The sequence below is a fragment of the Homalodisca vitripennis genome, chromosome 3, assembly GCF_021130785.1.
Source record: "Homalodisca vitripennis isolate AUS2020 chromosome 3, UT_GWSS_2.1, whole genome shotgun sequence".
NCBI lineage: Eukaryota > Metazoa > Arthropoda > Insecta > Hemiptera > Cicadellidae > Homalodisca > Homalodisca vitripennis.
The window spans coordinates 144,346,511-144,372,146 of NC_060209.1; the positions used below are offsets into that span (position 1 = coordinate 144,346,511).

The 25,636-nt window shown below is 32.1% G+C and overlaps 1 protein-coding gene across 1 annotated transcript; it reads right to left on the reverse strand.

The window, feature by feature from the left end:
* Positions 1–7,570: 7,570 nt before the first annotated feature.
* LOC124357623 lies at positions 7,571–23,876 on the reverse strand. The gene is made up of 6 exons (XM_046809575.1): positions 23,258–23,876; positions 20,940–21,026; positions 19,615–19,708; positions 17,763–17,839; positions 14,149–14,296; positions 7,571–8,026 (listed from the first exon to the last, which is right to left on the reverse strand). Exons 2-6 carry the CDS (start codon positions 21,024–21,026, stop codon positions 7,953–7,955), a joined length of 480 nt encoding a protein of 159 aa, XP_046665531.1. The 5' UTR covers positions 23,258–23,876; the 3' UTR covers positions 7,571–7,952.
* Between the last annotated feature and the right edge of the window lie 1,760 nt (positions 23,877–25,636).

The window sequence follows — 25,636 nt, forward strand, 5'->3', positions numbered from 1 at the left end:
AAGAGCTTGATCAACAAAAACTTTCTGAGATATCAGGATCAATGTTAGTGTTTACAAAATCTTTGAATGGTTATGAAAAAGCCATTATGGAAGAAGAAAAAGTATTTGTGGTTATCTCAATTCTGAACTTTCAGTTAAAACATTGTAACGAATGTGGAAAGAAGAACAAAAAACACTAAGCAAACCAGTTAATGCCAGTTCCAAGTTTTATAAAAGTTAAAAATTCAATCTCAGTTTTGGAAACCTTAATACAGATATTTTGTCTTTTTGTGATCAAACTAAGAATCAAATCAAGACTTCATGTGACCTATCTGAGGAAGCTAGTTTGATGACTCAATACAGATTCTAGGCTCAGATCCAAAAAATATTTTGAAATAATGACAAGAGGACATATTAATGTACGAGATATTAGTTAGTTTCCTTTGCCATGCAACAGAACCAGCCTCTACCATAAAACGTTGTATGTGAAATATTTTATGCCATACAAATATGGGTGTACAACTTGACTTTTGTTTAGATTGAGAAAAAACCAAACCATTCCCAATTTATATTTTGACTGAGGTTCAAAGCGGTCAAGGTCTAACGAAGTAACATCAGTCCCAAATCATTTTGTGACAAAACTTGAGCAAAAATTAAAAAATTCCCCTGAAAAATCTTTAATGATAAGGCCTTTTTCAGATGCTTGCACAGGTCAAAACAAAAGTACTACTGTTACTCTTCTTGATTAACTATGCACAAAAACCGAAAGCCTTTAGATATTAGAAACAGTATTTTCCAATCAGGAGACATAACTATATGCCCCCTTACCAAGTGTTTCGTCGATTTTAACAGCTACTGAAGAAAAATTACACTTAGGTCCATATTCAGACCGGTTTTTTGGACAATTTTACCAGAGCCCGGGCCGTCCCTGCCACACATATATTTGAAGGTACCATGTTGATGGACATGATGGTAGGACATGATGGGGGCCAGCCAAAAATCTTTTCCGGGACCCGCTAAAGCTGAGTACAGCCCTGATTATACAATAGCAGAGACTAAATAAATATAAATATATATATATATATATATATATATATATTTTATATCAAATATATATATATACCGGTATATCAAAAATTGCTATTTCATATATTGAATCATAAATATCCTGTCAGATTCAGAATCAAGATGACTTCATAACAGCACTTTAAAGATGTGATGTGAAGACCATGTGATGTACTTTTATGTGTTTCTATGTATGTGTACAACAAAACACATGATATTTTAAACATTTGACTCTTTGAAAAATAGCTTTTTTTACTTAGGTCGTTTTGGAAACAACCTCTTCGATTGGATTTTTATTAACCAAAAATAACTATAAAACATTCTTTTAACTGTATACCATACCAAGGATACTTTTTTCAAAGAATACTAAAAATGGGTATTACCTACATTTTAACATTAATGTTATCAATAAACTTACCTTCTATACTCATGTGAAGTTTGAGCATTACATCTCAATAAGAAGGAACAACTGTACGTGCTTTGTGTTTATAGACCTCCCAGGCAAGATAAAGAGTCTTTTTATCTTGCTCTCCAGACACTTACATCCATTTTTGAATCATGGCCTGCTCAATGCCTTAAACTCATTGTTGGAGATTTCAATGTTGATTGCCTCAAAACTTCTAGTGATTCAAAGACACTAAATGAGCTCCTGATTAGTTTTGATATTGTAAGGATTTTGCTGCCACCTACAAGAATTACCTGTGACACAAGCTCTTCCATCGATATAGTTTGCATATCCTCAGCCTTCAGGGATGATATTAATGTTCAGATAATTCCTGCAGCTATTTCAGATCACACGGGACAACTTTGCAGTTTGGAGTTTGAAGTGGCCATGACTAAACCAACTTCATCCACACGTTGGCACTACAATGATGAGAGTTTGGGGATTCTGAATATGCTTCTTGCTACTCAAGACTGGACACAGGTTTTTGAGACAGCCCTGACAGAAGAAGCTTATGATGTCTTTCTTTATATATTGACAGCATCCCTTAACGAAGCATGCCCCTTGAGAAAATCTCGTGAAAGACCTGTCTCTTCAGTAAAACACAAGTATGATACTGAAGCAAGAAATCTGAAAGAGCAATTTCTGCAGGCCCAGGACAGGTACTTGTTTTTATGGCATAGAAGAAGATAAGATGAGGGCAAATCACCTTAAAAAAAACTTATGACTTGAAACTAAAGTCTTTAAGACAACAAGCAAGTACAAACTATCTAGACAGATCTGTTAATAAAAACAAAGCTCTCTGGACACTGGTAAACAGTGAAAGGAAAAGGAAAGCCTCCAATACCTCATACTTAGACCATATCATGATTTCCAATTCAAAAATTGAGGACACTACAGAAATTGCTAACAGATTTAATACATTTTTTACTTCTATGGCAGATGAAACACTAAAAATTAATCTTCTGGTAAAACCTGCAGTAAGAAAAATATTTCCTCTGAAGGTAAGAATACCTCTAAATGTGTTACATCCTACCTCTGAAAGAGAATTGAAAACAATAATATCAAATATGAAATCCAAACCCTCTGCTGGTCTAGATGAGTACTCTTCTATGATGATTAAATACTGCATGGAGGAGTTACTTCCACCCTTACTTCACATAGTAAACCTCAGTTTGAGTGAGGGTTGTTTCCCAAGTAAGCTAAAAACTGCAAAGGTCATACTCTAGCACAAAAAAGGAAAAATGGATGACATGGGGAACTACAGACCGATATCGCTAATATCAACCTTTGCAAAAATAATAGAGAAGGTTGTTCTTGTAAGAATTTTTGAACAATTGAGAGTAAACAACATTGATTTATCAAGTCGACATGGTTTTCTTTGCAATAGATCAACCTCAACTGCTTTGGTGGATCTTGGTGAATTGATCTTAGAGAAACTTGAAGAAGGCGATAATGCCATAAGCATCCATCTAGACATGAGTAAGGCATTTGATTTTCTTAGCCACAAGCTTATTTTAGATAAATTTGGACATCACGGCTTTGAAGGAACAGTATGGAATTGGTTCAGAAGTTATATGGAGGGTCGTGAACAGCTGGTGGAATTGAAGGAATCTAGGAATGAAGCAACTATGAACATCTACAGTAAGATCTACCAAACTTCCCATTACCAGAGGAGTACCCCAGGGGCCTGTCCTGGGCCCGGTGATGTCCATACTTTTCAGTTTTGACCTCCCTTATTTTACAGAACAATACTGTCGAATCGTGATGTATGCTGACGACTCTGTCCTTGTGACTTCATCAAGGGTTGTGGAGGATCTTGAAGTGCAGACATACATAGTCTTCAACATGGCTCTTGACTATTGTAGCTCCAATGATCTTGTTCCAAATGAAAGCAAAAGTGTACAAATAAACTTTGGAAGCAAGAGAGATGCTCTTCCTAATTTACAATGTGCTAAGTCAACTAAGCATCTAGGAGTCATACTGGACAACCATAATTCCTGGGCAAATCATATTGACCAATTATGCAGCAAGCTGAGCAGCTCACTTTTTGTCTTGAGACGGATGTTGACTATAGCCTCACCTCAGGCAGCCAAGACTAGCTATCATGCACTCTTTGAGGGACACTTAAGGTATGACATCGTGCTTTGGGGGGCCTCGTCACACAGCCACCTTGAGCGAGTGCTGATAATGCAGAAGCAGGCTGTGAGGTTGCTGCATGGTCTAGAACAGTGGTTCTCAACCTTTTCAACGCTGCGACCCCCTTTTTAGGTTGAGAATTTTGGCGACCCCCTTCTTGTAACATCGTAAAGTAAGCCTTTGTATGCAAAAAGACAGCAATGATTAGTTTTAAAAAACATAAAAAAACACTATTCAAAACTATGTAAAAACGTTAGTGAGCACTAATTTCTTAATAATTAATAAACGATCCGGTAATAAATGTAACAAAAGTAATTTTAATCATTTTTAATTCTTCAATATCAAAGCAGGCAAAGACTGTGCGCAGTGTATTTACAGAACTGACGCGTGGTGTATTTAAAGCCGCGGAGACAGCCTGACAATGGAGCTGCGGCGCGCAGCCATCGCACGGCGCAATTCGTCCTCCGACAAGCCACTGTGCCAGTGTGCCAGTCGACTGCCTGTCGTCTTGAGAAAATAGTGCGTACTTTGATCTTCAAATTGAACACTCAAGTTTTAGTATTAATAATGGATAAGTTTTTAAAATAGAGAAGCTTCATGTAGCAAAAGTAGTTCCGAAGTCTCAAAACCAAAAATGCCGAAAGTAATAATAATGCATATCTACAGTTTGGTTTTACTGAACTTGAAAACAAACCTCAGTGTGTTATTTGTAGTAAAGTTTTATCAGTTGAAAGCATGAAACCTTCAAAAAATGAAGCGTCATCTTGAAACTAAGTATTCTGCGCTGAAAAACAAACCAGTCGAGTTTTTTCCAGAGAAAAAACTGCTGTCCCTTCGCATGCAACAGGTTAAATATTAAAAGTCATACTGATGATAGCAAAAATGCCCTCAAAGCTTCGTACGAGGTAGCGCTAAAGATTGCTAAAGTGGGGAAGCCACATACCATTGCTGAGGAATTAATTCTTCCTGCCGCAATCGATATGATAATTTCTTGTCTATGCACTATAACAATTATTTTCCATGTAGAATGGAAGTTCATTCGATTTTTATTGAACCAGTTTTAGCTGAAGAGTGTGTTATAAAATCTCTAAAGAATAACACTGCTCCTGGTATTGATGGAATAAGCACTTGTACACTAAAGGAAGTTTTCTGAAAATATTTTAGATGTTTTTTCTGTATATAATTAATCTTAGCTTCCCAAACTGGCATTTTTCCAACTAAATTAAAAACTGCTGTTGTCATACCAATTTTTAAGAGTGGTTCCAGTTTATTATGCAGTAATTATCGTCCGATATCATTGCTTTCTTGTTTCTCTAAGGTTATTGAGAAGGTAATGAAGCATAAACTTATTAAGTTCTTAAGTAAAACAAATTTTTTTTTAGTACCAAACAGTATGGATTTAGATCCGGACTAAACACTGAACATGCCTTATTAAACTTTATGACCAATGTTTATGATGGAATTAATGACGGAAAAAATGTTAGTGGCCTATTTTTAGATATAAAAAAAGCCTTTGATACAGTTGACCATAATATTCTTTTGGAAAAGCTTTATCGGTGTGGCATTCGGGGGAGTTGTATATGATTGGTTTCAGAGTTACTTGCTGAAGAGAAAACAATGTGTCAAAATTAATGCTGTATGTAGTGACATGGGGGTAATTAAAAATGGTTGTACCACAAGGAATCAGTTCTTGGAGCTATTTTATTCATAATATATATATAAATGATTTTTGTAATACTCGCTTTCATGGTACTTTAACATCTTTTGCAGATGATACTGCCTTGTGCTTATGCCAGCAAGGATTTGGACTCAGTACGAGTAGCAATGAGTCGTGACCTTGATGCGATACAGTGGTGGTTCACTGTGAATCATATGCAACTGAGAGTTGAAAAAACAAAATACATAAATAAAAGTTAGTTTCAATGACTGATCACTTGATATATCTATCAGTTCATCGTGGAGGCCAGCATTCAATTCTGCTTTTTGAACAGCTTTTTTCGGAAAATGGTTTTGTTATCCCACACAGATCCACTTGTATCTTTAACAGGAATATAATCATTCAACTGCTTTATCAAGGCTTCAAGGTGTGATGATATGAGTAATGAAAGAGATGAATGTGTCAATGGAGTGTGTCACCAATACTTGAGGCATACTACTCCTTGAATTCTTGTGTAAGTTGGACATTTTCAAAGTCTTCATCTTTTATTCTTGTATTCCAAAGAGTAAGTTTTCTTACAAATGCATTTACTCGGTCTTGAGCATACAAAATAGCTGTTTCTGGTTCTTGTAGGGATGAGTTCAAAATGTTGAGATGAGAAAAAATATCAGCCAAGTAAGCAAGCTTTATTATCCATTTTTCATCGCCGAAAAAATGGGAAAAGTTCATGTTTAGTGTCCATTAAAAAAAGCAACATTTCTGATCTCAAAGAAAAACAGCGCTACTCAAACGTTGCCCCGGGACAGCCATCTCACTTCGGTGTGGAATAGCAAATGTTTGTGAAGGGCTCCTACCTCTTCACACAAGTTTTCAAGTAATATACTCTGCAATGGTCGACTCTTGACGTAGTTAACAACTTTGATAGCCTCAGCCAAAACTTGACGCAAGTCATTCCTTTAGCTGCTAAAGCTTGTCTATGTAAAAACAATGCACCCAGTTTGCATTTGGCATTAACGTTTTCAACCTGGCAATCAATCCGCTGTTTTTACCCGAAAGGGCTCTTGCACCATCACTACAAATTGAAAACACATTTGTTCCAATCAATTTCAAATGGTTCAGTTGCCTCAATGAACACTTTAAAAAGACATTCACCTGTGGCATGGTCTGGCAAAGATTTGCAAAATAATACATTTTCCTTAATAGAGTAACCGCAATCATACCTAATAAAACACAAAAAGCTGAGCACAGTTAGCAATGTCAGTTGATTCGTCGCATTGAATAGAAAAAAAACGTGCTTTAGAATAAACAAATTTTGTCTCTCAACAATAAGGCCTACGTTACGATACAAGCGGCGCGGCAGGCACCATCATTTTTAGCAGCGATGTTGAGTCATTTAGAGCTCCATTTGTTCCTTTTTGTTAATTATTATAGTTGTATTTTGAAATAGTATTGATTAATTTTATTGTAAATTGAATAAATATACGTCTTGTATTTAACAAGCGGACTCAACTCAGTTTCTAAAATAAGTACATGGTCGCGTCATTTGATATTCGCCGCTCATATGGTATATATGGCCTGAGTTTTTTTTTACATTGGATTGTTTAAAATTATTTAAATAGGAAGAACCAACAGAAATCATAACTTTTTAGAGTTATGTTAATAATTACTCTCTAGTAGAGATGAGATACTCCTTCAAAAGAAATGTTGTGTGATTAATGACTTAAAAACTATGAGTGTATATAGTTTTACAAGGTCACATTTTCAAGGTCAGTTATCTTTTTAAAATGTAAATACAACGTTTTTGCATCAAAAAGTTTTTTCATCAAATCTAGTGAATTTTTCACTTAGTTCAACAAATACTTGTATTATGTGTGATGTTCACTTTTCACTCACTTTAGGAACATATTTTTAGAATGGACTGAGAACCAATTGAGGAGTTAAAAATAACACCAGGATGAGATAAGGTAATAAATTATTGTTAAAACACCTACTGTGTTTGTTTATTGAACAAAAAGTACAAAAGTCTTACAATAATAGACATAAAATAGTAAAAAAGCAAACAACCTCAGGAAAAGTCCCATTATCTTTAACAAAGAATATTTTCAACAGAACGCCTTTAACTGTGAATGTTGATTTTAGCTCCAGTTCACCTTCCTCTTAGTGCATGCAACGTCTGAAATCTGACGCTGTCAGACTTTGGAAGAAGCTGCACTAAGAGGAAGGTGAACTAGAGCTAAAATCAACATTCACATTGAATCAACCCTTCCCACCATAGCTACCCGTAACTGATTTTTTTCACCACTATACATATATACATATAAAATTATAAATCTTACAAAACATTGATGGGACTTTTGATAGATGTTAAAATAAAAATGATTAGGATCAGTTTTTCCCAAAATGTTGGAAATTTACTCTTATTTATAAGATATTTATTTATATTAAGACATTTTAAAATCTTTCATTAAAGATAATGTCCCTTTTCCCATGACAGTTTAAGTACAATCTATTCTACTTGATGTAATTGTAAAAAATTACAAAAATGCCTTTTCTGCCTCATTGAGGAAATCAGTGTGAAAAGTTGATGGAATTTCATGCTTTGTTCTCATGGTTATTAATAGAAGATCAGAGTTCTCCATGGGTGGAATGTGGCTGACTGCCGTAGTGACCTCATGTGATAGTAGAACTCCAGGTAGATTCTCTGTAGTAGCTGTACACTACGATGAAACAGTAGAATGACAACCCTGTAAATAAAAAGCACCAACTTTAATCCTAACAATACAGCTTCTAAAAACATTTTTATTTATGCAAATGTGTAACAGATTGCAATTAATAAATTAATATTTCTAATGTGTACATAATTTGTGATGTATCGTAACACTAATAATGGAAAACAATAACAATTATTTTTTACACACCATATATGAATGCCAGTAAAATTTTGTCTTCTGCTTCTAAATCCTTACTTAAAGAAAGAACTGCATGTCATCATGAAAGATGTCTCCTCCAAAATAGTATTGAATGTAAAATAAAACTGAATTAAAAACCCTGATCAATACAGAATTCAACAACATTCTCAAAAGTATCCATAAAAGATGTAAAAAAAGTCTCTGAAATAGACAAGAAAAAGAAAATCCCAATACTTGAACAAATTAAACCCAAACAATGTGATTTTTTTCAAGATGGCTAGGCGAATACAGATGCAAATAATAAAAATGTAATCAACCTGTCTTCAAAAACCCTCAATGACATGGAAATATCAGTTTTATTTAAGGATCTAAACTTTTCAATGGCACAAAAATGAGTAAGAGCACTGGATTTCGTAACTGGAATCGAGTTGGCTGTTGCACAGTTATCTGAGGAATAGGGTGACAGGTTTCATTGTGAGGCCAGTCTTTTGTTCCTCCCACAAAGCCCAATTTGAAAATAGAGGAGAAAAAGGCCATGTCGATCCAAGACAACACGGTCAAAATCTTATCAGCCGATAAAGGCAACGCTACTGTTGTACTTGACTCAGTAGCGTATAAAGAAGAAATTACGGAAACTTAAAATACTGGCAAATAAAGACCCAACTGATTCATTTGAACACATAGTAGCAAACAACTTAAGAAAACAAAAGCAAATTTTTCAGAAAAATTTAGATGTAAATTAATCCTTTAAAATTCCAAAATCTCTCATATGTATGGCCTTCCCAAAGTTCACAAACTTAGCATCCCTCTCCAGCCTATCATTAGTTCTTGTGATTCACCTTGCAGGGAATTGTCTAAAGTCCTTTTGGACATTTTAACGCCATTGGTAGGAAAAACTTTTATAAAAAATTACAGGGATTTTATAGAGAAGTCAAAATCCCTGAAGTTGAGTGACACTGACAAACTAGTAGGTTTTGCCGTGGAAAGTCTATTCACAAATGTACTGGTTCCATAAACTCTCGAAATCATTGAGTCACTTCTCAAAGAAGACCAAACATTAAAGGATAGAACTAAAATTCCCGTGCCAGTAATTATGGAACTGTTAGAATTAGAAACTATACACTAAATGTAATTATTTTGAGTTAGAAGTTCAAATTTACCACAAAGATGAGGGGATGGCAATGGGTTCTCCACTGTCCTATTTTCACTAATATCTTTTAAGAGGAATTTGAGCAAAAAGCCTTGGAGTTCAAACTGAAGATTTGGTAACTCCTACTAGAGATTTGCTTACTCTAGTAGACCATAGGTAGGTTGACGATTATAGCTGTCCGAACCCCTCAACAGGTTAAAGCTGCCTCCAGCACATTATTCAAAATTGAAAAATCAATGGTCGATGCAGTAATTTTTCTGTCATTGGAAAAAAGAATTACTGATGCACTGGAGAAAGTATGTGACAGGACGTTATTATAGAGCAGGAAGAGAATTGGACACAACACAGACTCCTGAGGAGCTCCCTGATTGTTAAGAAGATGACATGTTGTTTATATTTAACTATATGTGTATACTACTTTTTGCTTCCTGTTGAATAGATATGAACCCAACCAGCCATTGAATCTACCTCTAATTCTGTATAACAAGTCTTTTAGCAAAAGGTCATGCTTGACACAATCAAAAGCTTTGGAAAGGTCACAGAGTACAGATGCAACATGATCTTCTCCATCCAAAGGCTATGAAATTAAAAATAGCATTGCCTATTGAGGATTTGGCTCAGAATCCAAACTGAATCCAAATCTGCAAAGATCTTAAAAATATTTAGAAATTTTAAACTCGAGAAATAAAAATGTTTTTCAAATATTTTTGATCAGACTGGTTTTATAGTGCTATTAGACAATAATTTGACATTACTGTATTTTATTCTTTTATTAAATTGGTTTTATTTCAGAATGTTTGAGGTGGTTAGGGAATGTTTCTTTATTAAAATATTCATTAATAATGAAGGCCAAGGGCTTTTCAATTAAATGTGCACATGATTTTATAATAGGAGTGGGCATGCCATCCCAACCTTTGGAATTTGTGTTTTTTCAAAGAAGCTATAGTTTTCTGCACTTCCTAAGGATTGGTTGGGTGTAAAAATATTAAATAGTTATTTTCTTGCTCAGTTTTTTAACAGTTCAAGTAAAGCTGGTAGATCTTTTGTTACATCTACAAAAGATTATTGAAAGCATTAGATATGTCTATTGCCTTTTAGACTTGTCCTTGTTCAGCATGAAGCGTAATAATATCTTAGTTTTCAATTAGTGTATGTCTTCCTGTTTCCCTGCGCACATCTTACCACGTAGCCATGGGCTTATTATTCGTCTGTCATTCTCCATGTACTTTGCAGCCTGAATCACTCTCCGTGGATTATACAATACTGCTTATAATAGACTGCTAATGCAAGCACAGATTATGCTGTCTCTTACAAAAATCAATTTTTCTTACAAGATTCTAACTGAGTCTAAAATAGCGAAATGTTGAAAACGAAAAATTACGAAGTTACACACTTAGGTCCTATTTCAACAGGAATAATTATAAAAAAGGTGGTGTGGCCAGGGCCGTACTCAGCTTTTGCGAGCCCCAGAAAAGACCTCAGCCTGACCCCGCGATGGCTGAAATTAATATTTTATTTATTAGAAGACTTCAGGTATTAATTTACTTGACTAACAACTATCTCTAGGTTTTCACAAAGCTCTAAATTTTTTTACTACGAAAATAGATCTATTACATCTTTATATAGTTTATTCATGTTCCTTTCATGTATTGCTAATTAGTTCATCATTTTTGTGCATGATTAACCTCATGTCTCAGATTTTGATACTTGAAGAACAGGACAGATGGTCATTTTATTTAAAGAATTAATTACATTGAATTCTCTAGATGTAATTTTCTATTAGTTGTAGTGTTTTAAAATCCTTTCAGTTAGAACTAGTTTCAACAGTTGGAAGAATGGTGAAAATAGCCAATGGGTTTGACTATTGGCCACATAACACCTTCAATAAAAATGCTAGTGATACATATTCTTGGTGATACGCATTCAATTTTCCATCAGAAAATTAATTTCAAATAAACTAGTCAGTTGAAGAAACATGAAGTTTTTCAATACCTTTTTACAAAGGCTACAAAGGATGAATTGTGTTTTATCACGTGCACTGCGGCAGATGCACATCACTAATACTCTGGCTACCCTAAAGTCAGTACATGAGTTGTGTCGCAGTGAAAGTGTTAGTAGTTATAACTATTGGGGCTAGTAGTTATTAAAAAAATTAATAATTTTACAAATCTCTAAATCAGCAGATTTTTAGCTCTATCTCCCTCACTTTCATATTCTTAACTTTTAACAGGAAATACATGTGCCTGACATAATGTGACTGAATCAACTTGATGAGTTTTTGGTCATAATCACTTAGGTTTTTATTCATTTAAAAACTTCAATCAATTTAACTTTATCCGCTCAAAATTAAAATGTATAGGTGTAAAATAGAAATGCTAGATGAAATTACAATATACTGTTTCATTGCAATTTAAAAGTGAATATATGTTTTACAGGCCCGTTTTACCAAATAGGCACGGTAGGCAAGTGCCTAGGGCGCTAGGCAATTGGCATTTTTGGGGTGGCGCAAAAAATGGAGAAATAAATTGCTGTGGTTGTATCTGCATGCATAATCATCAAACGGACTATTTCTAGGCTGTCTCGAGCTGATATGTGAATTTGATCTATTTATCGCGAAACACATAAACACATGGTAACAAAGACAAAGGTAGTGTATCATGCCATTCGTCTGACATTTGCAGTGAATTTATTGAGATTATGAGCAAAGAAGTACTGAAACAAATCTAAAATTAAATCAAGCAAGCTTGCTATCTTTCTATAATCATAGACTCCACACCTGACGTGTCGCACACAGACCAATTGGCTGTAGTACTTCGTTATGTTTAATTGCCCAATGCTTGCGCCAACGAACGCCTGATACAACTCTTACCAAGTGTATGCCACGAATCTGGAAGTTTGGAATAAGCAACCCTCAGTTTACTTGAGAAACTTGAGCTGGATGTCGATAACTGTCGTGGACAAAGTTACGACAATGCATCAAACATGTCAGGCATATACTCAGGTCTTCAGGCAAGGATTAACAGTAAAAATGATCTTGCTGACTATGTACCATGTGCAGCTCATTCACTAAACCTTGCTGGTGTTTTGCTACCGAGAAGGCGTGTCTAGATAACACACAATATTTTTTACATTCGTACAAGGGCTGTATGTTTTTTTCTCGGCATCCACTTACAGGTGGAACATTCTAAAAAGAATGTTCCACCTGTAACATGAAAAGAGTAACGAAGGAAAATCAAAGAAATATCAGAGAAAGCTAATGATAAAACCCCTGAGTGACACAAGATGGTCTGCTAGGGCAGACGCCCTTCGAGCTTTAAAAATAAGTCGACATGAATTAAAAGATGCTCTTGATGAGCTAAATAAAGACGGTACTCAGACACTAGAAACACAATGCACAGCCACTGGGTTTCTAAAACACTTGGAAATTTCCAAACCACGTTATTAACTGTGATCTGGGACGAAATTCTCGAGACAGTGGATAAAACAAGGAACAAGTTTGACTCTTCAAAATCAAGATTTAGACCTATTTGGTGATACAAAGGAACTTGAAACACTATCCTCGTTTTTTGAGTGCAATGAGATATTTATTTGATGATGTCGAGTCCAAAGCATTAAAACTTGCAGAAAAAGAAGAAGCTGTATACGACAAAGTTAGAAAAAGAAAGTTATTGCCCGATGATAAGAAGGACAGAAGCATGGAAGAAACATCTCGAGAAAGATTTCGCACCTGGATGTTTATTGCGATTGTTGACAACATAGCTTTGCAGCTCAAAAGAAGGGAGGCCTATACAAATCTCGACACAATATTTAAGATTTACAAAATCTAGAAGAGAAAAATTCCAAAGAGATGGCTTGTGAAGCTAAACTGTTAGGAGAAGTATACTAGAACGATATTGATGGACAAGACTTTGCCCAGGAATGTAACCACTTCAAACAATACATGGTTTTGAAGAACCTTTCTAAGATCAAAGATATGTACGCCTACATAAAATAAAACAGATTAGAGAACACTTTCCCCAATTTGAAGGTTGCTCTCAGGATATTTCTAACCTGAACCTTTGACAAACTGCACAGCTGAACGCAGCTTTTCAGCTTTGAAAAGAGTGAAGTCAGAAATTAGATCGTCATTGGTTGATGAAAGATAAAAAGCTGAATGGCTTGTTGTTGCTGTGCACCCAAAACGACATTACTTTAAAATTAGACTAACAAATATTATTATCGACTTTGCATCACAGAAAACCAGAAAAAAAGCTATTGTATGGATTTCTAGTCAGTCTAGTGGTAAGCCAAAAACGAAAAATAATCCAAAGAAAATGTGATTAAACAAATACTATAAATAATGTAAATACTTTAAAAAAATCAGGATAATTTGTAAAGGAGAGTTAAGGGACATTAAGTCTAAAGTCCCACCCGAACCAAAACTGGCATTTTAGACTAAATATAAATTTACGGGGTATAGGCGTTATGGTAGGGCTGGTGGGGGGGGGCGTAGTCAGCTGGCTACGCTGACTACGCCAAGGGGTATAAAATGGGGTGCAACTCTTCGTTGTGCCTAGGGCACTGGCAGGATGTAAAACGGGCCTGATGTTTTAGCCATATTAATTTCATTATTCTTGTTATTAATAAATTACACAAGTTTCATTTTTGATGTTATGTATATGTAGTGACTTATTGAGCTAGACTGCACCAGAGAGTTAAATTATACATAAGTTTTATCTGTAGTAAAAATAAGTTTCTGAAATATATTAAAAATTTCATTTAGATTAAATGGTGATCTAATTAAAATAAATGTTTAACTTCAACAAACCTCCATACAGGAAGAAAAAAAATATATAAAGAGCATTAGGAAGAAAGCTGGAGAACATGCGGATGAGAAAAGTGATGAATCCTGTGACATTCATCAGCACAATCAGCATTTGGACCAAGAAGAAAGGTAGGATGTAGTTGTGTTTTTCCTGAAAAAAAAAAAACAAGAAATATTGAACTATTGTTTCATTTGAATCCTATTGTTATATTTAAAACAGATAAGAATAATGCAGACTTCTGTAATCAAATTATATAATTAGTATGATTTTAAATTTCGGATTGAAGCCTTTCCCAAGCTCTGAGGATGGATCTGACCGAAGAGCACACCACACAAGTGATGAAGGTCACAATGTGGATTAAGTTAACAGGCCCACATGGTCATGTAAAGTAAGTTCAGATATAGGTCAGAAGGTTAATGTTATAAATTGTCACATGTTAGTGGTATCATGTGAAGATATTCAAATGTGTGCGTTAAATTTAACTGTCCAAATTCGTTAATGTAACAACATGTAGTCTACTTTTAAAACTACCCACGTGGTCTTGTGTAGGTGGTCGTGTACATGATTAAAGTGTGTCAATTCATATAGGCCTAGCACAGTCTTAAATTTCTAGCATACTCATCACCATCAATAATGTACTTTTGATTTTTTTTAAATTATTAGGACTTAAGTTTACACCAGATTTATTCAAACGCACAAGTCATAGCAAAAATAATTCAACCACCAGTTTTGAATATTTTCCCAGTTACTATTTATCACAAACAGAATTCACGTATTAATACACACATGTGTACCAAACTTTCTCCTAGTGTTAGTATGATATTGCTTTTTACATGTTATCACTATTGTTACATTTCTTTTGTTATATATAGCAAACGACTTGGTCTTTAACGAAGAGAAGACAACACAGATAATTTTGGGTAAGCGCAAGAACAAAGTCTCTGGAACACCCAAGATTGCAACTGTTGAACAAATGAAGCACCTTGGAATGATTCTTGACGACAAACTTTCATGGGACATCCATATTGATTCTCTTTGCTTAAAACTCAACACCGCTTTGTATGTACTGAGAAGAACCACGGCAGTGAGTACAGAATTGACTACAAAGACAGTCTATCACTCGCTCTTTGAGTCTCATGTTAGATATGGAGTGATTGTATGGGGCAGCTTGTCCTCAAAGAACCTTCAGTGGATCCTACTCATTCAAAAGTGAGCAGTAAGAATCATGGCTTCCCTCCAACATCAAGATAGTTGTAGAGAGGTATTTAAAACACTAAAAATATTGACGGTTGTGGCTATTTATATAATTGAAGTAATTGTACATACCTCCAAACAAGGACTTACTAGAAATGGTTATATTTTTCGGCAGTGTTATATTGTTAATTTTTCTTATTTCTCTGATGGGTAATTCCTATGATTTGTTATTGTTGAAACATTATTATTATTAAATGACTTATTACTGCGATATTTTTATTAATGTTATTATCACTTGATACTTTGTTAAATTATTATAATTATTGTTAGTCGCTTATTGTTATTCTTGTTAGTTAAAGTAAAGATGCACACTAACAGGATACGTTATATTATTAAATAAATATCTGTACACAGTTTGTAACTTTAAATCACTACTTCATAAATTTGAATACATGATTAAATTCTACTTAAACATGTGGCCTTTTGCAAGAAGGGTGATATACGCCCTTCCACTATATGGTTAAGCCAAGAAAGAGGCCATGCAAATCACCTGCAGAGATGGGGTTGACAAGACCGGAAGTCTTGAGTCTAGCCTCCGACCCAAACTGCTACGTTTCAATTTAATGTTTGTTAATACCACTTACAAATTATGAATTTTTTTAGAAGCTATTACAATTAAATAATTCAAATTTAGTCTAATTTAATGTTGACTCACCTTCTTATTTATTAATTATTTTAATCTTACATGTAATTAGGCATTTGTGATGGACGATTCAATTTCATCTTACCAATCCTGCCATGAACTATTTGAAAATTGAATTTGAATTAAATTGATCTCTTACACGAGGTAAGATTTCAAAGTAAGACAATTAACTGCTGTATTTAAAAAAAATGAATCGCTGTAGTATGAACATTCTTTAATTTTAATGGCTATTGAAGTGGGGTTAATTTTAATGGCTACTGAGGGAGGGTTCTATCTCCCCTGTCCCTCTGGAGTTACGCCACTGCCCAAGGTACAACAAAAATGAAAAGTAAAACCACCAAATGTAAACAACATATTTAGTAAATGTACTGAAGCGACACAGTTTAGCCTGATGTGTTGTGATGGTTTCCTATTAGATATTTTTAGTGAAACATTTATCAAGATAACACCACAAACTAACTACTAAACATTTTTAGAAACTGCCAAGTCAAACCAAATACCTCATGGAATAAATGCCATATAATTGTGCACTAAAATTCAAGATACCTCATAATTGCTCTCTGAGACACTGTTATGCTATCTGACTCAAAGATTCCACTGATCTCAAAATTTTAAAAGCAACTATACTGTAATCTCAAAAATTACTCAAACCTCACACAAATGCAGTGGTTTTGCATGAACAATTTGTGTTACTTTGTAAGTACATAAGGAATGGTTTACTAAGAAATGGCTTTACTCTCCAAAATTGTATTTATGTATCGGAATAATTTTTACTTTTTAATTATTAATTATAAATAGAATATTTTTTTTTTAAATTATAAAATAGAATCTTGTTTACAGTAATTCGAAGTATATTTTCTGAAGACAGGTAAAACATAAAAAATGTTTTTATAATTCAATAAAAGTAAATTTGAAGCATAAATTAGGGGCGTCTTATAATCAGACCCAAAAGTATGTGAAATCTGTATACAATGTACATAAAATATGGCTAAAGGAAAGTACATGTTTTATATAATTAAATTTCCTTAAGAAATTTGCATTTAAAAAAATTACTTCTTAAATTATATTTAACCAAAAGAATTTTCCTTAAATCATGTAATAAAAAACTATGTCACTCCCAGGAGCTAACTCATGTATATAATGTAAAGTATTCATATTCTATCTTCAACTGGTTTTATTTGAGCCTGCTAACAAAATTGCATAAATGTCCTACTTTACATGCATGTAATTCCTTATAGAGCTACTAAAATAAATATAGTTTATACTTTTTTTGTTTTTAGGGAAGTTATTGTAAATGACTATGACATCTTTATTTAATGATCCCAATCAAGAATCAATTTGACTCTCTTAGACATACCTTACATGCCTTTAAAACTTAAGACATGAAATGATTCCCATCAGGAAATGGGAATGGCTTCCTATGAGCATCATATATTTCAGGAATTTTTGAGATATCATTTAAAAAAAGGACCTCCCAGTGAATTACTATAATGTAGGTAAAACTGTGAAAATGCGAGTTTAATAATGAAATAAGCCCATTTTCTATGCCCATATACTAAAAATAACTACACATCATACATATTACTAATAATGTATACAAATATTAATAGATATGTTAAATTGGTTATTTGAAGACTATATAGAACAATTGAAATATCAGTGCTTAACTACTTCATCTTATAAGATTAAAAAAATTACAACTCACTTGCAATAACATACCTTTATCAAAGCAACAAGTAGAAGGCATGATGTCACCAATAGACAAACTCCCAGAAACAGTGAAAACACCAATCCAGCTGAAAATATAAATTTATTGTTTTACAATAAGGTAAACCTTAATCCATTTCATTGACAAGGATAAAAAATATCCTTTAATACTACAAAAATCATATCACATATTTGATTGAAACAAGTTTAAGGAACAGAGGGTAAAAGTGCTTTCTTCAATTATTCCAAATATTAACTGATCACAAAACTTTAAACTGAAATCCTTTCAAAACTCAGTTATATGCAGTAGTTTTTCTTAGAAAACTTTGATTTGTACAACAGAATGTAGTAGGACAGAATGAAAATGTATATACACAAACATACGTGAGTAATAAGTCTATTGAAAAGATCATACTCTAACATAGATTGTATAATATTCAGAATCATAATGACATACTATTACTTTCATTTTAATAAATTTATATAATATTTAAAACCAATAACAAGTATGGAACATATTAATTCATTTGATTATTACTTGCTCTAAAACCTCATATTCTATAGACTTTTAAAACAAATATTATGGCACATAAATTACACCGATCTTGATTAAATTTTTTATAGCTCAAAACTGAAATGGATTATAAAAGTTGGATTCAGTGTTAAAAGATATTTGATTTTTGTACATGAAAGAATATATATTATGCTATACTCAAAATTTTTAACACTGCACTCATACTTTTACCGTTACTTAAGACATGGTATATTTTATCACCAGATGTGTCAAAGTGTTAACAATAATAATGGTATTAAAATAACAAGCATTAATTTTCACACTATGATCTGGCATATTGTAAATTATGGTTGGTTAAACACCATACTACTTAAGAAAACAATGTCTTTTTCAAGTAAACAAACGTTATATCCCCATTCATTATGGAATATAAAATAGTCAAAATCATACAAAATTCCTCTGATAATGATTAAGATGCGACAACAAGTGTAAGCTCAATACTTAACACCAAATATATAACATAATATAAACTACTCTATAGATCATAAAACAAGAAACAGCTACAAATAAAACATCAACATACAATAAATTACACACAGCACCACAAGAACCCATTACGAACAATAAAAAGTGGTTTTCATTATTTACTAACATTTTTGTATAATTGGTTTTGTTTGATCAAGAACTTTAAATCGAAAAAACACTTCTAATCTAAATGAATTAACACACTCAACATGGTATATAATTTCTATTTCATACAAAAAATAAACTCATTTCTCTTCTGGAACAAATGTAAAACAAATATACTTGAATATGAATATAATTTAGTTCATATATAAATAAAACAATACTATAAAACCAATCTACAAGTACAAAATAAGATTTAAATAGGAAGAGAAATTAGTCAAACATTATTTATATACAATAATGAAGTTTTTAGACTGAAAACAAAAGTAATACGTATGTACTGTAAAGTAAACAGTATGACAAGTAATAAGTTCCTGATTTTTTACTTATTGTTATTTATTATGCCATTGTTTTATATGAATGTTAAACTAATTATCACCATTATATTCAATAAAGAAACGAGTTTTGTACTATAAAATTGTCAATCAAATTATTTTGGTTTTTCTTGTACTTTTAGAAAATTTAATGCTATTCTATTTATTACCCAATGCAGGGTAAATTGTGAAAAATATTATTTCAAATCGATCTAAAACATATTTTATGGAACATTGATGACCATTATTTTAATATAATGCTATTATATTATAATGTTATCATTTATAAATGTCTCTAAGTTTAAATTCAAAAATAAAAAATAACATCTATGTAATAATTCTTACTGACTGTAGTGTGTGAAGATAGCAAGATTGGTGTTCAAAACTGTGTTGTCAGAGTCAATGTTGTAAATGGCTGCGCAGATGATTAGTGTTCCCACCACCTGCCATCAACAATATAATTTTATTGAGTACATCATAGTCATTTATTTCCACAACAAAAATTTAATACAATTTATTACATAGTAATAACAAACTGATACATCGTAAAAATATTAAGTGACGATATTATGCTATGGCAGTAAACAATAATTATGCTAATTTATCACTTTAACAGTACATAAAAGTTTAACCAAATGAGTATCCATGATGGTAACATTAAGGAAGGAGAACTCCCCTTATAAAGAAGTCTCAAATTTGTATATTTCTCAAATTTGAACATTTGTATATTACACTTGTAACTGTTAGATTGTTAATTTAAAAATCATTTTACTGAGGGAAAATAAAATAATCTATGTTAATATAAGACCTGTCTCCTTTTTAGTCAGTATTTCGTTACAACTCTTGGGGATTGGGTAAAGTTTATTAAACACCATACACATCTTGCATGGCTTTTTGGGACTTCTTGTACCAATCAATGTTGTGAGATCCTTTCAAATTAACACGTTCACAATGACTTTTACCTTATCAGGTATACGCGATCTTTCACAACTGCCAACGTGTAACCTGATCAGGTACACCCCGGGTTTTCTTAAAGTGCGTTGTGCGCCTAATGGGGTGCACGTTGCTATGCATTTCCACATTGCGTTTTTATGGTTTGCCTCTCTAGGTGATTTGTTAATAATGTGATCCCGCGCTTATATAAATACTTTAGACAATTGTCAGGCGCACAATTGTTTAATTTTTAAGAGAAATTAAAGTTTTAGGTACTCCTTGTGGTACAAAGAGAAACACTGGAAAAACATATTGAAATCATTTCTTTTGTGCAAAATTATGAAGTCTATACACATTTCTCATAATACTCAGACATTTAACGTAAATACAAATATTTCGGTTTTTGCCATTATTGAAAAATTCGATGGCAAATAAAAAAGCCCGAAAATAAGCTGTTGTCATGAAGTTAAGAGAGAAAATAGTGAAAGATTGCTAGAATTTAGTAATAAAAAATAGGCCAGTAGTCTGTGTCAATATTGAAAAACGAGCCAGAAAACGTATAAGGTTATCATTTAATCTTCGATAATGGCACACATTCTGAATCCATATTAGTAGTGTTGGTAACCTTTTGAAAAAGACAAATTGTGGTTCAGTGTTGCAAATAAAAAAATGTTACCAACATTTCAAACCTCCTGGTTGTTACAATTTAATTAGTATTTTTAGATAATAGGTAGTACTTACTACATTTTCTACAGCCACAATCGCACTCCCAAGTTTCAAAGGTATTTTGACACAGCATTTTTCCACCTGAGGTATCTCAATGTACATCTGTAAAAAAAGTTATAAGCAAAAAGTAGTACTGTATTTTTCATTCTTTATTGAGTTCATGGTATATAGATAATGCATAAGAGAGAACTCACCAAAATCCAGCTGGATATTCAATCTCTAGATTTAAGAGAAGATGGTAAGACTGCAGTTTATAACCAATCAGCTGATATTAAGATCCACTAGAATGAGAATAACTCTGCCTTTGTAACATGTGTGTTTTAGCTGTTTTCAACTAAATGTTTTCAACATTAGCTGTTTTCAACTAAATAAAAATACTCTCATAAGATTAACATTGGGATTTTGGAAGCTCGTGGAACAGAGTTATTGTAATTGGTTGTAATTTAAATACACAAAAAATACTCCTGGAGTGTAAGAGCTTTCAATTGTTATTAGATATGTATAAAAAAATAGTTTTTAAACACCTAAATTGCCATATTAACAAATAATTGTATTAATATAGATATTTTATAGATTCAAACATAAAATATGTTTTGTTTTCCATATATCATTAACATTTTTGTCTAACATTTAATTAATTAAAAAATGAAATAACTTCTTATAAAAACAAATAAAAACTTGTTTACTATATTAAGAGGAGGGGGGTGGATACAGCTGCAAATCAAAACAATAGTACACCCAAGTTTCTGTCAATAGTCATGACAAGACTAATGTGTTAAGTTTAAAGAAAAACACTCAATTATGAAAACAAAATGATATAACAGTTAAATGAATGAATTGGTCACACATAACTTCACAAAGAAACTGCAACTAGGAATAATATATTATATCGATTAAGCAATTTTGATTACCTATATTTGTAATTGATAGTATCAAACTCAAATCACTTATATACCTGTATATCACATATACATATGTGAGGTTTCTATTTAACCATAAAAACGTGCTTTAGTCAGAACTCACATTATTGTAATAGGAGTATAAAGCAAGTACAAACCAGTGCACTTTTATCCTTTAAATTAGTTTCACTGATAAATAAAATACGAACAATGTGTTTCTTAGGAAAGCTTTAACAGTTTTGTAGAAAAACTGTAAACTATATATTGTTATCAAATATGTGTAAATAGTGAACGTTCATGTCAGTTGCAAAAAACAATAATTTCTAATACTTTAAACCAACAGCTATCACTAGATACAAATAAATATTTGTGGTATTCAATAAATGAGATTCAAATAAGATTAAAGCAATAATTTATTTTGTATGGCTCTTTTTCTTACTATCATTATTTACCCATAAACAGTAGTATATTTTCAGGAGAGAAAAATTCAATGAATAATGAATTATATACATAAATGATGTATAATGGGACAGACTTATGTCATGTAAATTTACAAAGTGTCTAGTCAAGTTTGTTGTATGGTGTATTCATATCAAGATAGCTGAACTAACATAATGAATCATAATTGCATAATTATGTATGTGATTCATTATGTTAATTCATCTATCTTGAGAAAAATATATCACACGACAAACTTGGCTAGACACTTTGTAAACTTGCTCTACAGTCTTTCCATGTTAAGAGTTTCATAATACTAACATCAGTTCATTTATTTTAATATTGAGGCTGTCAGGGAATTTTTCTCTTCCTTAAATAATTTTATAGTTGGAAAGAAATAACGAAGGAGAGCTCACTAATGAAGGAATCAGCTACAAAGTTGTTTTCAGAAGAGCTTAAAACATCCACCATAATCTGTCATGAGTCAAAGTATTTTTAAAAGAGCCTAGACTAGATATGGTTGTAACATGAACAAGGAACATTGGTTGCTCTAACTTGAAGGTTGTTAGTGTTTACTTTGGTTTCTCTTTCCAATTTTGGGAGATTGTTATATTTTCTCATCCACAACAAACAATTTTTAACCCCAGTAAATTTTTTACTGTGTATAACTGCAATAGTTGAGTCAAAAGAAATAAACCATCACTTTTACATCAGACTTGTGCTTATGCAAACAATTGTATGTAGAGGTTTCTTATGTGATTTCTGATTTCTTACAGTGATTAAAGGCATGGTAAATATTTTAATTACAATTAATGACACAGTGATCATGATGATCATAAATAAATGCAGTTATGTAATAAAGGTGTTATGTGAAAAATATTAGGATGGTTTCCTTATTAGATAAGTAAGACTTGGTATTCTTAATGAAAGATTAGGAATGATCTATTCATTAACTTTTATTATATACTGAAATGATTAAGTAAACTGTTAACATACCTTCTAATGAAGAGTGGAGGTGTGTTGAAGGCTTCATACCTGGCTGCTGACTCTTATCGTACCTCTCAGCCTCAGATTACGTTATCTGCAGTGCTCCACCAGGGCTGAGTCGATATCAATATTTCTTTTATTGAGCCCTTTTAGTAAAGCTCTATCTTATCAAATATAAACATTATGTACTACTACATAACAATGCTGTAACAAAGTAATATAAAGTTGGTATAACTTACAAACAGTTGCTTACTTTCTTTCACAAAGTATAAGAGAATTATAGTAATGATAAAAAATTAAATTGATAAAAGTGAAAAGTGAAGATAATTGTTTTGATATTTCTATCTCTCCTAAGTCAAGTGGCAATTCCATAGTGCAAGGAAAAATCTGATAAAAGTTTAAAATTAATATTTGAAATTTGAGTTTTTACTTTGTTTTAACAGAAATATTTTATTGATGTCTTCCTAGTTCAAAATATTCCTTCTAGGTACAAACACTAAATGTTTTAACCTTAAGTTATCAAATCTTTTTGAACTAAACATTGTATTTTATATAACTCAATTTTCATACCAATCAGATTGTTTTTACAAAGATTGGTTTTCTGTAAAATGAAAAAAGGTATAATATCAACATTGGCTTTCGTTACATTTCTTTATTATCTAGTCTAATATACATCATCATATAGTTGTAACAAAGTATTAGTTGTAAACTTAGCTATTTATTTACTTAATCAAAAAATTAAAAGTTAAAATGCCAATCAACAGTCTTAATGTATTACTATAAAAGAGTGTAAAAAAGCATTGAAAGCTATCAATGCATACAAGGAAGAGGTGAAAAATAGATAATCAATTTTCCTCGTCTGTTTTCCATGTTCAGAATCATTTATATTCAGTGAATTCATATAGGTACTGAATATACCACATGGCCAGAGATCTCTTAATTGGAAGCTTAAGATCCTTTAAATTTGAGAAAATCAATATAGTAAATTCTTTTCTATAGATTTTAAACTGCTACATTATTGCTTAGAGTACACCTCTCTAAATAATCATACAAATTAATAAACATAGTATCGTATTTATGAACTGCGGCCTTATAATAAAAGAACTAATGTAAAGTATTTTGTTTTGGTAGAAGAATAGAGTAAGAAATCTAATTACACAAGCTGAAATTATTCAACATGAGACAGAGTGGAGCATAGCTTTCTGACCTTGCTCTTGAAACCCCTACTGATAGTAAAAAGCCGTTTTTGGAAAATATCTGCCTGTAAGCATAGGCACTAGTTGTAACTTGATAAATGTTCTGATTTTACCTAATTTGGCATGCAAACATAGTTAGTAAGTACTAAAATAAAAATAGCTTCTATTTAACTTTTTATATTTAAAATAAATCATATTTTTTTCAAAAACTAAACAAAATTTATATTAACATATAATGGTTTAGAATAAAATTATAACTATTAACACAAAACTGCAAAACCTGTAATTCAAGGCAAAATGCAATTGGAATGTAATTTAAACAATAGAAGTTCTAGTAGAACTTCAATATTTAACACAAATGTTTAATTCATAAATATTTAAAAAAAAAATGAAGTTTAGATCATTAAAACTATATTTTTCTGATATTTCAGTTGTTTCTCCAAAAAGCAAAGAAATGTGATTTATATTTTTTTTTTACTTTAAAAAATCTCATAAAAACTCGATTTGTTACCCAAAATACCAAATTCTTGGTTTGAAAAAGTTCCCTTAAAGAATTCAGTGATTTTGATTAAATTTTCACCATTTACCTTAATTGGTTAATATGGCATAAATTTCCGTTAAAAAACATTCAATATGATTTTTATATTTTTGTATAAAAAAGATAAATTTTTGTTTTTAAAACTTTATACATGTGAAAGTAAATAACATCTCAAACTTGAATTTCCATAACTCTTTGGTAATCTGGAAATGGTGGAATACAATATATCCACTATCCAGTAGCATAACAAAAATAAAGGTTTCCGGACTCCCAAAAAGAAGATTTTGGGCCCCACTTTAATGAAAAATCAAAACAATCTCATAACCAGTTTCTTTGCAATGAGTTCATCACTCAGTGAAACAATTTTAGTACCTCTTTGACATCATCAAAAATGTAGCATAGTATAAATTCTGTTACTGATGGAATAAGACAAGGTTTTTATTTGTGGATTTTCTTGTAAGTACCGAGAAACAAGACATGTGTTTTGGTATTTGTCTCACAGCTATAGGTAAAAAAGTTACATTACAATAAAAAATTACACTTGGACCATGATTATCCAAAGTTTGAGGGACCAAACCAATTTGGATGATCAAAATTTTGGATAAGTTGGACCAGCATTAAAATCTATCTTCAGTTTGATGTTGATATCTAAAA

Bases quoted from the DNA above. Each gene is read 5' to 3' on its own strand.
- LOC124357623 (XM_046809575.1), bottom strand. From the start codon at position 21,026: ATGTACATTGAGATACCTCAGGTGGAAAAATGCTGTGTCAAAATACCT. The intron at 14,297-17,762 runs GTATGTTATTGC...TTTTTTTTTCAG, and splicing joins TACTTGTTGCTTTGATAAAG to GAAAAACACAACTACATCCT. The intron at 8,027-14,148 runs GTTTGTTGAAGT...TTTTATTTACAG, and splicing joins TTTTTTCTTCCTGTATGGAG to GGTTGTCATTCTACTGTTTC.